Below are 16,987 nucleotides of genomic sequence, written 5' to 3'. Positions count from 1 at the left end.
GTGTACATGTACATGGCTTACGTTAGAAAATCCCTGACGTCCTCCACCGTGAGTTCTCCGGTGGAATCGAGGGTGAGGTCAGCGCAGCTGAGTGGGGAGTCCAGCGGGGTGTCCAGGACAGGGGAAGACAAGGAGCTCGGAGGCTGTTCTGTTTGCCCTGAGGGTGACACCAAGAGAGTCAGGGGCAGAAGTATGTTTCTGCATCAGGGTGACCCCAACAAGAGGCTTTAATGACATAAAGTTGAACAAATAAGGGGAGTTCAGCAGCAGTTGGAGAACAATTATACTGATGTAACTTATGTTACAGCATGAAAAATGGTATGTATGTATATGTTACAAGATGGCCAAAAGTTTGTCAGCATTTCTTCTTAGAAGCTATTTTGTTCATTATGAAACACTGGCCAAGACAGTGAGCCCAACACATTGCTTTGACAGAGGATAATTTCTTATTTGTTGTTTATTTGTTATTTGCTGGATGTGTAAATACACGACTGTTTGCTAACACATTCACCATATCAAATTTATAAGGTGATAATTTGTAAGTGTTCTGTTTACAGCTTGTTCTGCTGCCCTCAAGTACCCAAAAAAATCTATTAATGCACATTTAAGTAATTTAGAGGTCAGAGTTTTCTGACACAGAGGTAAAGCAGGTTAGTAAAATTACTCCAGTCTAGCTCTTAAAATTCTGCCACAAATCCTTCTCCTGTACTTTCCTCTTTGAGAAAATAAACAGGCAATTACATCAAATCTGTAAAAAAAAACATTCTGTGTTGCCTGCATGGGTAGTAATTAATGTCCGAGTTTCAGATGACAGGGACTTTAGGACATAAACAAACCCTACTCTGGTCGCCACAACAACCATCATTTCCTGCCATGGAGGGGGGTGCTGGGCAGGAGAGGCAACTGGGGCATACTGAATGGTTACCATGGAGACCAGAGGGGAACCCCTGCAAGGCCTAGTCGGGGTTTAAGAGGCTCAGAGTGAGAGGAGAGAGAGTGATGAAGAGGGAGAGTAGAATGGAGGAAAGAGATAAAAAGAGGAAAGAAAAGCGAGTGTGTGTGTGTTTTCAGACCTACCCTCAGCCTGACCCATCTGGTTCTTGTGGGTTCCATTGGCCTGCGGCTGCGTTGTCGTACCATCGCTGAGGATACACATGAGCACCCACCATTTACTTTGGCAGTAGATGGAGTAATAATAAAGAAATAACAGTGAAAGTATCATTTCTTTGGTTTCACATGCAGCTGGGTGCCTGAAGTCGTTTGTAACCCAAGAATAAGCATTACGAACAGAGGGGTTAGCAGCTAGTAGTGTGGGGTCCACGTACCACCAAGGGTCCTTGATAAGCTCACTGGACGACTATTTTAACATACACTCCGTATTGGAAACATCTACTACTACTCATATCAAGAGATATGCAAGTTATGGAAGTCAGCATATGAAACCTTCAAGTGTGCTAGAGCCATTTTTTCTAAACTGGCATTTGCTAATGGTCATGGTCATTTAAATGGAAAATTTTGAGCAGTAGTCAATAATTACATCAGCGATGTAATCTGGTGGAGGAAAAACACCTAATTTTAATCCATGTGGGTGAACGGAAATTGTGTGTCCTAATCCTCTGTGTCCTTTGCGATACTGGCTGTGTGTGTCTGTGTGTGTGTTACCTGGCAGGTGTGGGCTCTAGTGGTCGGTCAAGCTGAATAGAGAAAAGTGGCTCAGTGAGGACCTTGGCAGACAGTGAGAACCTCTCGTACTCTGAGGGAGAGATCAGGTAAAAACCTGTGGGGGAGAACACACACACAAAAAAAAAATAATAATAATTGGACAGTTAAACTGTGAAAACTGTCTCCGGTAAAAAAAATAATTGTGCACACTATCCTCGAAAGACATGCTGTTGTTAAGTTTTTTAAGTATAATATTTCACTGTTTTAAAAAACCACAAACTTAAATCATCTCCACTGTGTTGGGGTGGAGACACAGGCACAGCAGATATCAAGTCTTAAGCAAATAAAACTAAAACTATCTGTATGGCTTGATACCAAATACTTTTGTGATCTGAGTAAACTGACCCTTCACCTGGTCTAACACTCATCTCTCCCTGCATTATATGTTGATGTGTTGTCTTGTTTCACAGTGTGTTATCTTGTGACTGACAGTGTCTGAATGTGTAAAACTCAAATCAAAATCAAGTGTTTTCTCCTCACCCTGTCCATTCTTAGTGAAGACACAGGATGCAATGCCGCTGATGTCTTCTTTGCGGATGCAGTCGTAGCGCACCTGAAGACACACAAAGAAGTCAGTGCATAATTTAAAAAATCCAGTAAAAACAGTAACACTGCGCTATCACTATAAATAACACAATCGTACCCCTAAACCCCACCTGTGGTCGGAGGCCCGGTATGTTAAAGAGATGCATGTCTCCCAGGTTGGTCAGACACACCAGTGTGTGTTCACTGTAGTCTTCCTGAGCTGTGGAGCTGAAAACCACCAGGGCCACCTTCCTCACCCGACAGCCTTCATGCGCCGTCAGCTTGAACTTGGTCTTGGCGCTCACCTTGGGGAGAGAGAACACCTAGAGAGAAAGAGTGAGAGAGAGCAGAGAAAGAAACAGCAAAGATTTAAAACTGTAATTTTATTCATCTGTCAAGCCCAAATGCAAACTTCTTATCTTTATTGCAACTTCTAGATGATGTGATTTTTATGTGTCCATAGAATAAATGGAACAAAGCAAAAGGAACTGAACTGTATTTATGAAACAACAATTTCACATCCTGATGAAATACAAAAATTAAAAAAAGTGAATGGTAACACAAATACAAAACAAGTCTCTCAGCTTCTACCTTGAGCTGTTCCTCTGATGCAATAAGGACAGAGTGAGCATTGGTCATATCTGGTGCGATGGCAAGGTCCTGGGAGGCTTCATATGGGTCCGGTAATGGTTTCCCCCGCCCGTCCAACACACAGATTGACACCACAGGGGCCCTGTGCATCAGCTGAATCTCTTTACCCAACACCGCCTCCACGCACACACTGCTCTCACTTGCTCCGCCCCGCTCACACACACGTCCCGAGCCCACGCCAGGTACCTCCAGAGCGTAGGCGTACACGCTGCCTGAGTTGGTTCCTGCCCATAGTGTGGGACCATGGTGTGTACCTGGTGAATACAGCAGAGGAGAAAGTAATGAAGTCACACAATTTAAAAAAATACTGAATCACAGATGGATAGTCAGACTTCTACATTCAGGACATAATCTAGATCAGAAAGTAAACACACCATCACGCAGGAAGGTGTCAGCGAAGCAAAGACATCGGACCACTCCAGACAGCGAGTCGTCTGCTGATCGGGGTTCAATCCTTCGCTGCACCGGAGCAACTTCCTCCTGCTCTGCTAAAGCAGCATTAGCCTCTTGGACCTGCAGATAACACAGTCATAAAAGGCAGAAATTAATTCAGTCTGTATGTTCTGTGTGTCCCTGTTAGTATTAAAAAAAGAGAGTCATTTACCTTGCTGGTGGGTGTGGTGATGGTGCGTTTCTTCCCCGACACCCTGCTCTTGCGGATGCGTCTGAAGCTCTGCCGTAAGGACTTTTTCAAGGACTTGACTCTGGACAGGGGGCCCTCCATCGCCAAGGAGTCATTAGGGTGAAGGGTACACCTAGGGGCACATGAAGAGACATAGAGCGTTGCTTTTTGGATCAAGTTTGATAAATTTGTCAAATAACATTTTCTGAACTGAAGGTGTAGCAGAGATTGAGTAAAAACCCTGAAATATCCATTGTTTGCGTGGTAAACACAGAGGAATGAATAATATCCAGAGCTGAGGCTGTGTCCCTCTAACCTGGCCAGCACAGCGTTTCGTCGGTGGTAGTCAAACAGGCCAAATCCATGACTTGTCCCAAAGGCGATCAGGTTCCACTCTGCATGCAGCGCCACCGCCGTAACAGAGGCCGGGGGCAGGCACTGCACCAGCACCAGCGGCTGGAAGCCCGGGGGGAAGGGGGCGGGTTTGAGACGTGGCTCCAGTCTGTCGTGTCCCTTCCAGGTGAAGCCCTCCCTGTCCTGCAGCAGATCAACCACCGAGACGTCCACCAAGTGGTCCGAACGCTCGTCACTCAGACCCAACACTATCACCTGGAGAGGTGGGAGACATAAGGGAACATCATGGCTCATTCAGTTCCTGTAAATATTAGTACCTGATCTAATCTTTAAAGGTATACAATTATGCAGGAGACCTCTGAAGCAGAGGTTAGTCTGACAAAGACGCAATTATCAAATTATGCTCCTTTGCTCCAGAAGATGAAAGCTAATATTCTCAGAAATTTAAATTTAAATAAATTTGTTTGTACACCTTTACCTGTCCAGCAGTTCCAGCCACCACCAGTTTGTTGCTGTATTTGCACAGACTGATCTTCTGGATGCCCAGCCTGGGGTCATCGCTGTACGGGTCGAAGCAGCCCACCTACACACAGACACACACGTTAGCTGGAAGTTGTTGGATATATGTTAAGAAAACCATGCACAGACTTCTTTATTTGGATTATTTTTCATTTGTGGTTTCATTTGTTGTTTTTGTATCATTTTTAAAGGTAAATTTGTGACAGAAAGCCACTTGTTGTTGATGTTCCTGCAGCTATTTCAGCACATCAAAGATGCCAACAAATTCTGAGGCACATGATCTGCAGCCAACCAATGATGTTACAGTGGGAAAATCTCCATGCACACACTTATGCCAAAACCAAAAACTGGGATGTATCTTCTCTCACATCCATTTGCGCAGCAGGGTGACCGCTGCGGATTTACTACTGACGGTCTTGATGCATTTTTCTTCTATAAACTTTTCACCCCTTCACAACTTCACCCTCTTCCCAAAACTTGAAAAACAGTAGCATCACATTTTGAATAACTGATCAGAACAGGTCTAAAGGATCTCTGTTCAAGCAGAGAAATGTCAAAATGGATATCTGAAGCTCTCCTCCTCCTCCTCCTTCTACACTAGTCCCTCTCATCTTAATCTCTGCCAAATGCCAGGACAATCCCTGATTCCCCTCATACATACTCAGCAAAACATGTGCATTAATCTGTCTTTCTCACACTCACACTCACACTCACACTCACACACACACACACACACACACACACACACACACACACACACACACACACACACACACACACACACACACACACACACACTGTAGGAATTCCTACAGATCTCGCATGGGAGCTGTATCTTGGCAAAACAAGGAGTAGGAGAAGTTGGCCACTAACACACACACAGACGCACACACAGAAAGAGTGGGCTGATTGGTCTGCTTTTCATTACAGAAGAGAAAAAAAGGGAAAGGTTCTTCATCCCATATGAGGGCCACATTCCTGAACATGCAGCTCTGTTACCACAGGATACATGTGGAAAGGTGGGTGGGTGGGGGTTTGGGGGGGTGAAAGAGTGAATAGGAAGAAAAGAAGAGGGTAAAGGGAGTGGGAAAATAGGCCTCAGAGGTGTGTGTGGACACAAAGACTAATTCCATTTTTCCCCCTCTGTTAAATGCATCATTCAACATCAGCTTCTACTCTTTTTTTATCCATTTATGTTCCTAGATAATGTCTGTTTCTCTTGGATAACCACCCAAACACTGAAAATGAGTTCATTTAAATATTGATTGAGCGCTTTGCTTCACGGCCCATCTTCATTTCCTGCAAGCATCGACCAAAGCCAAACTACTCAGCCAGGTTCCCTCGACATGAAGGTCTGCTTCCCGATGCTGAGTCACTTAATTTAAATGTAATTCTGCACTGAAAACAGACCATTAAAACAGAATCCGACTGCGGTTCCCTCAGAGTCAAGTTTTAATAACAGGAACAATGGGGTGGGTCTGTCTGAAAACCAAACACATGAAAACATTCAGATGGGAAAATTAGGCCACAGATGTAGCGTTACAGGGCTGTGTGTGTGTATAAAACACACGCAGTTTGTATTCCCACAGCCTGTAAACTACAACCCTGTGCCTGATCTCAAAGGAAAGACCACTCTTATACTTGCTCCCTTTAGCATCTTCACATGCACGCCTTCTCAGTTCTCACCTTTCTGAAGGGAGGCCATTCCTCCTCCTGCTGCATGTCGGGGTCGTTGCTGGGGTCTTGAGGGTCGTCGCAGGGGTCACAGTCGGTGTGGAAGACATTTGCTGTGCTGAGTTTGTACAGCGGTGTAAGAGCAACGCCTGATGCATCCCAGAAACGAACAGTGCCGTCCTCATGTCTGCAAAAGACAAAAAGCACAAATTAAAGAAATATTAATACAAAAAACAATCAACCGTGATTTAAATGTATTTCAGTGACAATCAATCAGGATTGTGCAGGTCCGTTTGTGTGTGCGTGTGTGTCAATTTTCACACTGTAATGATTAGGTATATGGCCACATTTAATGCAATCCAATACTATGTGTCCATAGCCATCTGAGGGCTCACAGTGACAATGGTAACATGCTGATGTTTAGCATCTTAGCTCAGTGTGTTGTCCTCTGGGGATCATGAACGTCTGTATCACAATATCATCACAATCCATCCAAAAGTTGACAAGACATTTCACTCTAAATGCTAGCTTGGCTAAAAACTCACAGCAATATCAAAATGATTACTCGTCCTGGTTTCAATCAATTTTGAGTTACTTTTGTCTTTTCAAGTTTTGTTTGAACCGTGATGTTTCCACAAATTTAAATCAATCCAGCTGTTTCGCTTCCATTATGTAGTTGTTCCTTATTGTGCCCTATGCCAATGCTAGCTCTGCCAAACATCTGTGGTTAACAAAATTCTACCCATTGTCACAGGATTTTCTTATTTTCATGACACTGCTGACAAATTCTGGTTTCAGGACAGGTCAGAGATTTTCATTTCAAAAAATTTTCTTTTTCAGGAACGAAAAAAACCCCCATCTCCATGCTGCTTTTCATCGGTGACTAGAGAGCATTAAGATTTGCGCCCGAGTTGTGTCATGAAAATAAATTGATGTACCTGCAGTGTGCACGTAGTCTGTGAGTGTTTTAGTGTGTACATGTGTGTAGATACCCTGTCAGCAGCAGCTCTTGTTGTTTGGGTGGAGGCGCCAGGTTTTTCCCTCCACATATGGGCCAACTCTGCACAAACAGACAGAGATTGGAGAAAAGTTAGGAATTCACCATACTGAAAAAAGCTGTAGGAGAAAAAAAATTCAAGTATTGAACTTGATTGGACGACAACATATTTCCTCACCCTTTCAATTTCACCATGGCCCTGGCTCAAAATCTACTGGCCTTGACCCTCGAGTATCCCCACATGGGCGAGCATGTGTACACAGAAACACACAACTGACAGTTCTTCTGTTGACTTTCCTCTGTAATAGTGCCAGTCTCTCTGCTTTGGCCTCGCACAGACAGTTGCAGCAGTGATTTACGAGCATACCAGCTGTGTATCTGTGTGTGTGTGTGTCTGTGTGTGCGTGTTAATCTGCCACTGATCAAACAGCTGATGTGAGCTACAAAGCCTCTGCAAAGCCTTTAACTGCCTCCACCTGCTCTTAAAGTTCACACACTACCAGCAGACTGAGGGTCACACTCCTGTTGGTTTCCTCGTAGCTGACTAGCTGCCAGCCGGTGAGCTCAGACAAGATGAACAAGCACCATGAGTAATAACAACCATTTCACTGCAATATCCCCACTGGGATTAGTTTCACTTCAGTTATTACCCATCTATACTCGTCTCCATTTGTGTAGAGACACAGCTGCTGAGTCTTGATATGACACCTAACAACCACTTGGTAGAAATCCAAATAAAATCCTGTGACTTGAATCTGTGGGATGCATGCTGGTTTGTGTGTACTAAGTATATACACCGATTAGTGTTGATGGCTACATTTAAAGCATGAGTAGCTCGGCTACTGGCCGTAATCTGTTTAAGGTGTTCTCAGGTTAAGCCGCTTACATGCATCTTGGATTTCCCTGTAATTGAATATTCCTACAGCCATGAATAAACCAATTTACAGAATAATCCTGTCCTGTAGCGTCCTGCCAACAGCTACAGCAGTTCACACTATCAAAAGATGATGCTACCAGCTACATTTGACTGAGGAGAAATTAATTCTAATACACAGAGAAGAAACCTTTTGATGAGAGCATAATTCAGAGTATTTAAAACATTTTTAAAGAGTACTGATAACCACACAATAGGTAATATCAGCTTTTAACATAGTTCACCTCCCAACTAATCTATGCTTCCTATTTAACTTTACTTTGCACTTTTTTTGGCATTGCACTGGGCTTCTTACCCTGTGTGTGTGTTGCCGGCCCTGCTGTGCTTTGCCGGCGTTGACCAGCCTCTCCCACAGTTTAGGAGGGACGCTGGAGATGTGGCAGGAGCAGGTGATGGCTGAGGAGTGGAGAGGAGCCAGGTAGGGAGTGGGCAGAGAGGGCCACCCGGGGGTCTGGAGGTCGATTACAACCAGCTCCTCCTCTAGTAACACTACCAACGCTGACGGGTCATCAAACTCTGTAAGAATGAGAGACATGACAGAATATGTGCTGAAGCGCTGCTGCTGCTGAAAACTTAAAATAAATTTCTGAATTAATATGGAAGAAGACACTGTCAATAATCCATGAAGAGCATGCAGGTCATATCCTCACCTTTCTCTTGCTCTGTGTTGTGGACAGTGAAGAAGTCAATGACTCGTGATGTGAAGTCGAGAGTGACATGGTCCTTGTCCTGCTGAATGGTCAGGCAGTGGCGGTCACCGTAGCTGGCTCTGGGCATCCCTCCACTGTATAATAGCACCGGAGACCTGGAGCAAGACAAGTAGAAAAGTATGGAAAATTTTTATTTATGTTCATTTTATCCTTCATCTGTGTCAACACAGAAAGTGATCCCACTATGACTGGGGAATCATTATTTTTGATTTCTACATACCTAAATTAGCATTTATTTCAAATTTTAAAAACAAAGGTTGGATTTGGGAGAAAAAAAAGAATCAATACTGCACAAATCTTGGTGAAATCAAGAGATCATAAAAATACCTTCTGTTTTTGTGAACTACATGAGTAATCAACTTTTCATTTTTACCCATTTTTGTTCTTCAACTATGCTAAAGAAAATATTATTCTTGGGGCAGGAGGGGACAACTTTTGGATCTGAAGTGAAAATAGATAAAAAGAAAAAGAATAAAAGGAACAATTAAAAGAGCAGGAGAAGTAAAAATGTGCTGGCATTAGGATCCAAGATGTCTGCTCTGACTGCAGGAATCAGAGGCCCTCCCACAGCACTCACCCTGTCTGTGTTGTCCTCCACAGCATCTTGCTGATGGCCTTGCAGGGAAATGGACCTGGGATAGACAACCAACATTAAGACACCACAACCAGTAAAAGAAGTCGGAAGCAAAGAAACAATATGAGTTAAGAGTTAAGAAAAATCCCAAGCAGAGCTGTTTAAAGATTTAACTTTCATATATATTTAGAATCATATCATACGATCATCATTGTGTGGCTCCTATTATAGTCAGTCCAACAAGGGACCAGAGTCCCCCTAACCATGACCCTAATTGTCACCATAACAACAAGCCCCCATGTGTCACAGTATGTCACCAGACGTGGCTCATTTTGCCATTGTCAAACACCGGACATTCATCTTTTTGGACAAGACCACCGCCTCTGCCAGACCCGGATGACGATGTGCTTAGGCATGCCTTAAACATACATTAGCTGGGAAACACAAATGTGCGGAGTGAGTGTGTGTGTGTGTATTATGTGTGCATTTCTCACCATATGGGATGGTGGAGGACACTGGCTGGTGATTGTAGGTGTTGCTGCTGGTAACAGGCCACACGGAGTAGCCTCCGTCGTTATGGGAACTGACAAACAAGTTTCCAGAGCGTTCCCACACCAGGCTCTCCAGCTGCTGTAAGGGGGGTTCACACACACATATTAAGTATGTACAGAGCCGTTGGACCAGGTTCTATGGTAGTAGAACTGAACTTTTCTCTTTAAACCAGGTACCTGTTTGCCCAGGAAGAGCTGGTCCACATGACGAATGCTCAGATCCCATAGGACGACTAGGCCTCGGCTGTAGCCAATCAGAATCTTCCCTGACTGCTGAGGATGTTCCTGAAGAGATTCCACTGGCCCTAAAGACTTCCCACATCTGTAGTCATCTGGCAGGCTGGAGAAAAAAGAAAACATCACCCATTATCCCACATGTGTAGCTTAACTATAATGTAATAAATAACAACTGTCTACAACAGAAATTATGGCCTGTGAAGGAGCCTGGATCACTGATGGCTGATAAAATTATTAATACTAAATTATAACACATTTTGAAAGATTAAAGATAAACTCATAGTCAAAGCAACAGTTTGTGCATCTTGACGGATTTTTAAATTACGTGCAAATGACAAGATGAACACCAGAACCAGACCAAAACCAGTAACAGCACTGACTGGGAAGGGGATACAGTAAGTGATCAGGAGTCAGTGGACGACCGGAGGATGATGAAGGAGAACATCTACATCTGACACCAAAGAGGACCATCCTTGATCACAGACGGGGGTCTTATCATGAACTTCATGTGCTCAGTTTTGTTTAACATTTGCTGTTACCTGGGCACATCTGAATGCATGTTATGGACTGTGGCTCAGGGGACACAACTTTCCAGCTTACAGGCCCATTTTGGTAGAGAGGAGTCCCTTGTCCTAACTTAATCGTTAAATGTACAATCACTTCTCAAAACATGCTCACAAAATGTGAAAGAGGGAGATAATGCAAGGAGCAGGGGAAAGATCTAAGCACACTGATAATCCAGTTAGTAGAACATGGGACTGGACAACTTCCTGTCCCTTTAGACCAAAACAACCAAAATAAAAAGTCTAAAAGTGTTAAAATGCATGTATAATAAAATATACACGGAGCACAAACCATCTGTATAAACTCTAACACTACAGCAGACTGCTCTTCCAACAACAACAGTGAAATCAACATCAAGCTGGAGCTGAGCTGCTGGAGCCTGTGAACTAAACATTCCTCAGAGGCAGCAGAGGAATGTGGAGCAGGACACACCCTCAAGATGTCAGAGGATTCCCTCGTCGAAGGACAGGGAGAATAGAGGGAGATGACAGAGACTAGGATTACACAAAACAAACACACAAAGAGGGAGGGGCAGTAAAGCATCGCAACTTTCTGGGCTCTTAGGTCTGGATGAGGCACAACTATCGCAAAAGAGATAGGTGGACTGGGTGAAACACACACACACAGACTTCTGACTGCTTTGGTACGGTTCACTGAGGAAGCTCCTCTCTGCGGAAGCACGGAGGCAGAAACACAACAGAGCAAACAAAGCATTCCATTGTCTCCGTCGCTCCGTTCACAAGTATTTTTAGGGAATCCAGCATCCTGCTACAGAGTCCCGGTGATGAGCCTCTGTGTGTATGTGTGTTCCTGTGCACACTGGAGAAACAGCTGAAACACTTCCCCAACCGGAACACCGCGTTTTGGCAGCTGGTACAAAGCCTCACTGTCTAAAACCTCCCCTCCTTTGCACACACACCATACAAATCACACACACACACGCCTTATCAGGGCCCTCGTTAGGCCTCAGTTCTGCCCACTTCCCTAAACAAGCCTAGTTAATGAGGGGTTTGGCCAACCAGTCAGACAGTCACACAGCAGAATAAAAAAGCAACACAAGAGAAGCTCTGTGATTCACTGCCAGAGTGTCAACACAGGAATGCAGCAAAGACGGATGCAGCATAAAAAAAATAGTTTCTAGTAAAAGAAACAACAAAACAACAAGAAACAAACAAAAAAACAAAAAAAACACTACAACATGTACGTGTGTACATACACATTATTTTCCATTATGCAAGCTTTGTGTACATTTCCAAGATGAGGACACATTGCCAGTTTATCCTTGGGATCTACGTCTGCACTCAAATACCACAACAGTTCTCAGTTCTGCCGGCTATACACAACTGCATGAATGTTGGGAGGCTGGACAGAATAACAGAAACACTTTAGAGTGCTGCAGGTATGTAGAAAAATACCATTAAATGCCTTTGATTTAGTGTTGGTGTCCTTATGTGGTTTTCCAGTGTTTTGGCATATTATGAACTGTCAGCCATTCCCCTTTGCCACATTATGTAAGTTTGCAGTGTGATGCATCAGCAGTTCACACAGCCTCTTGTATTAGTTGTTTAAAGTTTTTCCTTGTTATATCAAAATGTTCAGGTCTAAATAAGCAACATTCATTGTTAATATTTGGGGAAAAAAACTTTTCCTATTAAGAGTTTAAAACTCAAAAAATTCAAACATTTGAAGTTGAAGTCATTGATGTCACAGTCTCACCTCTGTGTGACCTGATCCTGGAGCAGCGTCTGGTTGTCTTTCAGAGACAGGTGGGGTAACTGCAGGAAGTACACGCCCCCTCCCTCTGTTCCAATGCAGAGCAGGTCACATGACCTCAGCAGGAGGAGGACAGTCACCCGAGTGGCACTGGGAAGAAGAAGAGGAGGAAGAGTGAAGCTGTAGTCACATCAGATTTTGCTTCTCATATATGTTCATCATGATAGCACTGACACACATAATCACTAGACTCGCCGATGCACAGCCAGGCTGAGAGAGGGGGTGGGACCTCTCAAATTTCAAACTTTCTTTAAAGTTAAAAAATAACAATAATAATATCTAAACAGGATAAACAGGCGTATACCTGCAGCTCTCAATGCCAGGTCTTCCTGGGAGGCTATAGTTGCCCACTTCCTGGAGGGAGACTACTCCCTCTTTTTTAACCCCTCCCACTTCTCTGGGGGCCCCTGCCACCAGCTCCCACAGGTGAATCGTGTTGTCATCGAGCAGCGACAGGAGACGGCCCTATGACAGAGGTGGTCAGACATTAACAGCACAATCGGTTTGACCATCGTTATCATTCTTTTTTTTTTTTTTTTTTTTTTTACACTAGCATGGAGCTCACCTGTCCAGGTAGGAAATGGATCTGTGTAACTGCAGTGGTGTCTTTGTGCAGTCCTGTGAACTCCACCCCAGGGGCCCCATAACTGCGAAGATCCCGTCAAGGAAATACACAGCATTGCAAACATTTGCTCTGTACAGTGACAAGACCGCTGCTGAGAAGAATTATCCACCACCAGCAAAGAGTCCTTTCCAGAGAATGTATTTTCTACATTAATTTGGTGGGTGTAACCATTTCTATGCTGAAAACATCCCGTGCTCCCACTAGTACAAAGAACTATACACATACATGTTTTTAAATACAGTAAAACAACAAATGAGTTATCAAGCTTGTAGATATGCAGAAACATAAACATGGATGAGATATTTTGAGCCTGGCAATATTGACCCATTAGTAGTGATAATATGATATGGGGTGTGACCGTTTGCCTCTAAAAAGAAAATATCAAAGGAATGTGAATGACACCCAAGAAGGTAAAGGAATGTATTGTTCATTTTACACATTAAGAAAATATGGTATATCACACCAGCAGGAACAAACATTTAATTTTTATTACAATTAGTATCAGAATCAAAATATCACAATGCTGATATTTTTTATAATAATACTTAAATCTGCCTAAATCAGTCAGCTCCACTCTAACACTCTTCCTGATAAAAACCAACAGAGAAACACGGCACCAGACCAGTTTAACTATTCCTCTTGAATTATTGTTCTCTCTCTCCCTGCCCAATCACTGTCCTTGTAACTCTCATTGCTGCAGCCCAGTATAGCATCATGTGTCAAGCATGGCACCAACACAGCCAGGGTAAGCAGTTAAGACTCCCATCAAGATTTAAAAATATGCATTACTGGTAGGGAAAGAAATTTTGGTCAAAAAGTGCCAACCAAATGGCAGATTTTATTTCTGGCTCTGTGGAAGGTCATAGGCTGCACAGGGACCAGTCACGGAAAGTACAAGCATCCACCTACCATATTCTTCTGACTCCTCCAGACAGGCACATACTGTATAACACAATTTGTACACAGTGTTGACACATACTGGTGACAGCTCGGCATCATCAACATATTACCATGAAAAACATTAGCATGAAACCACAAAAGGACAGACACACACACACACACACACCACTAGGCAGAGAGGAATATCCTAAAAGACACTAAACATTTTGTTTTAAAATATAATTAAAACGTGTGACTGGGAGGACAGAGCTCAAATCTATGGATGCAGTCAAAACCGGTAATTCTGAGCTGTAAACCAGAACAAACATGCTGGTTAGTTTGTAATAGCAGGGGAGAAATCAGAACACTGTACCGAAGCTCATAGTAATTACCAACACCAGATGACGCAGATGCTCAAAACCACCGCTCTGTATGTGTGAGTGTGTATAATCAACATCAATCTTCACAGAGCTCTTCCTTTGTTAGCCCAGTAAATGAAGCCGAGCTGATAAAATAAAGACTACTCTCAGGAACTGTGACGCCATGTACACAACGGGGCTAAATTGGGCTAAACTGTGAATTAGTACACAGCCGCTAGCAGCTACACACATGCACACACACATACTTGTGAGCAATACCAACACACTTGAGCACACAGCTTACATAAGCCTGTAGGAATGTGGGTTAAAAATGCAGAAAAATAAGAGGAAATCTGAGAGTTCTCATGTTTGTATACGACTGTGTACAGAGTTGGTTTTCTCTATTCCTACCACCACTGTTTTCATGATTCTTAGTTTTATCTGACAGAAAAAGAAATATTACAACTAGATAAATGTCCTCCTCTTTTCATTTTTATTCATGTTTGTACTCTATCAACATTGGTCTTTTCCTTTTCCTATCTTCAGCATCCCCAGGGAGAACTGTCTCCAAATCCAGTTATTTTCAATTCCACCTTCTACTTGTCATTTCCTCCCTTTGTCCCTCCACTCTGCTTGATACCCAGGAAATCATGAAGGAAGCCAGTGATATTCCTTAGGCACCATTCCCCACTTTCAATTTATCCTTTCTTCTCCTCAACTTAAATCCCTCTTTGCTCGTTCTCTCCGTGTCCTGATCCCATGGAGGCCCAGCTGAGTGTTATACCAGCATTCCTTCAGTGTTGTCACTTCCTGTCCCTGGGTTTTATTCACTGCAATAACACATGCCTCACACAGCTGGAGATGGAGATGTGAGAGGAACATTCACTCATGGGTCATGAACCACAAGTCCAGATAATGGTAGAGGTAGAAAAACCGAGGCAGTGAGTGAGAGACAAACAAACCATAGTTGCAGAAGGAAAATATGCTCTGTCTGTGTTCTAGCCAAGAGTCAGATGAGAAGATTGATACCACGCTTAATCCTTACAAATACCAAGTTTAAATATGCCAACCTTCAGTTTTATAGGGGACTATGCCAAGAAATTGTTGATGTTTGCAGTTTTAACACTTCAGCTTTTGTGTTGGTGGAAATTTGTTTTTATGCAAAGCTAAGCTAACTAGTTGCTAGCTGCAGCCTTGTATTTCCTGGACAGTGACAAATGGGTTACCAATCTTCTTATCTAAAGCTCAGCAAGAAAATAAATGAGCACATTTCCAGTCAGAGCTGTGCGATATGACGAAGCATACTGTGTGATGATCTATCAATTCATTTTATCATTTATTTTGTTAAGTCACAAATAAAAGTCTCGATAGGGATTTTTTTTGTCATTTGGACAACACTTTGGGTCTGTATTTATTTTGTTTGCAGCTGTATTAATCAAATATGAGTAAGTGCCTTATTTGTCTTATAAATCATTATCAGGATATGAAATGATCTGTATCGGGATATGAGATTTTGGTCATATTGCACAGCCCTATTTCCAGGAAGAACACTGAAGTAAGAATGAATCTGCATCTACAAAATGTGTCAAACAGAAATAACCATGTGCTAGAAAGATGATAAAAACCAACAGAAAGAGTCAGAAAAACAAAAAAATCTAACAGTTTTTAAGCTGTGCTCCAAAGATAGAAGTGAGAAAAGTGACACTAAAGTAAATGAACAGAGAAAATCAGAGTTGCACAGCTGTAAAAGATTAGAGGGACTGAAAACAGATGGACAGCGGTGGTTTGTGCCTGTGTCCCAGCTATGTAACGATGGCCACAGTTCATTCATCACAGATCTATACTGCAATTCCCCCAAATTTAAGCTGGCCACACAAAAAAAAGAGTGAAAAGAAAGCTGTCAGCGCACGGAGAAAGAAACAGACCACTAATGACTATTTAAGACTGTGTCAGAGCCATGACACTTGGCTGGTCAGGAGCACCTCTGACAGGAATCAGGCCACTATCATCTCCAATTTCAGACTTTGTCATTCCACAGAACCCCAAATAAATATGTCTGAGCTAACAGCTGTAAGGCAAAGCAGAGGTTTTTACTATAAATGAAGAGGGAAGAGAAATTAAATGTTTGTGATCAGGACAAGTGAAAAAACGAAAAGCTCAAATGTGTCACATGGTTCACAGATGAGACACACACACACATTTCCTGTTACCGGTGATGTCAGAAGCCAGCTGGTGGAGGGATTCCCGGTGATGATGTCATCAACTCTTCATTAGGGAGGGCTGTGTTGTGTGTGTGTGTGTGTGTGTGTGTGTGTGTGTGTGTGTGTGTGTGTGTGTGTGTGTGTGTGTGTGTGTGTGTGTCTCCTCTGAATTAAGCTTCCTCCCCCAAAGGTTCTGCTCATTGTCCAGTATCAGTATTACAGGCCCTCTATAACAGTGGACAGATAATAAATGTGTCACCCTTCCTCCCTCCCTCTGCAACCACCTTGCCAGACACTTTTGTCAAACACAGATGCATAAGCTTGCTAGTATAGCTGTTAGAAATAAGTCAAATTCACATGAATGTACACGTGCAGCCACAGCCCAGCCACTCTGTTTCCAGACTACAGTGATTCAACCATGAAAGCCTAACCCATAATTGACAGAAAATAAAGGGATGGGCATTTACAGGAATTTTAATAGCCAGCAAGTGGCTAATAGCTTTGAGCACATTAGCA

At 43.1% G+C, this 16,987-nt stretch overlaps 1 protein-coding gene across 1 annotated transcript in view; it reads right to left on the bottom strand.

Moving 5' to 3' along the window:
- Nucleotides 1-16,987, bottom strand: part of llgl1 (LLGL scribble cell polarity complex component 1) — a 32,326-nt gene that overhangs the window by 4,223 nt on the left and 11,116 nt on the right. Inside the window, exons 3-22 of the mRNA XM_041062626.1 lie at nucleotides 12,973-13,054; nucleotides 12,712-12,872; nucleotides 12,351-12,497; nucleotides 10,011-10,173; nucleotides 9,777-9,912; nucleotides 9,286-9,340; nucleotides 8,649-8,803; nucleotides 8,294-8,514; nucleotides 7,060-7,127; nucleotides 6,080-6,254; nucleotides 4,353-4,457; nucleotides 3,837-4,129; nucleotides 3,503-3,653; nucleotides 3,273-3,411; nucleotides 2,839-3,152; nucleotides 2,379-2,570; nucleotides 2,203-2,275; nucleotides 1,663-1,777; nucleotides 1,078-1,142; nucleotides 22-157 (exon numbers count right to left, since the gene is read on the bottom strand). Of these exons, the coding sequence (XP_040918560.1) occupies nucleotides 22-157; nucleotides 1,078-1,142; nucleotides 1,663-1,777; nucleotides 2,203-2,275; nucleotides 2,379-2,570; nucleotides 2,839-3,152; nucleotides 3,273-3,411; nucleotides 3,503-3,653; nucleotides 3,837-4,129; nucleotides 4,353-4,457; nucleotides 6,080-6,254; nucleotides 7,060-7,127; nucleotides 8,294-8,514; nucleotides 8,649-8,803; nucleotides 9,286-9,340; nucleotides 9,777-9,912; nucleotides 10,011-10,173; nucleotides 12,351-12,497; nucleotides 12,712-12,872; nucleotides 12,973-13,054 (2,946 nt within the window). The remainder of the gene's footprint in view (nucleotides 1-21; nucleotides 158-1,077; nucleotides 1,143-1,662; nucleotides 1,778-2,202; nucleotides 2,276-2,378; nucleotides 2,571-2,838; nucleotides 3,153-3,272; nucleotides 3,412-3,502; nucleotides 3,654-3,836; nucleotides 4,130-4,352; nucleotides 4,458-6,079; nucleotides 6,255-7,059; nucleotides 7,128-8,293; nucleotides 8,515-8,648; nucleotides 8,804-9,285; nucleotides 9,341-9,776; nucleotides 9,913-10,010; nucleotides 10,174-12,350; nucleotides 12,498-12,711; nucleotides 12,873-12,972; nucleotides 13,055-16,987) is intronic.

The sequence above is a fragment of the Toxotes jaculatrix genome, chromosome 18 (genome assembly GCF_017976425.1).
Source record: "Toxotes jaculatrix isolate fToxJac2 chromosome 18, fToxJac2.pri, whole genome shotgun sequence".
In the NCBI taxonomy this organism is placed as follows: Eukaryota; Metazoa; Chordata; class Actinopteri; family Toxotidae; genus Toxotes; species Toxotes jaculatrix.
The sequence above is the reverse complement of the archived record's forward strand: the minus strand, read 5'-3'. Positions and strand labels throughout refer to the sequence as shown.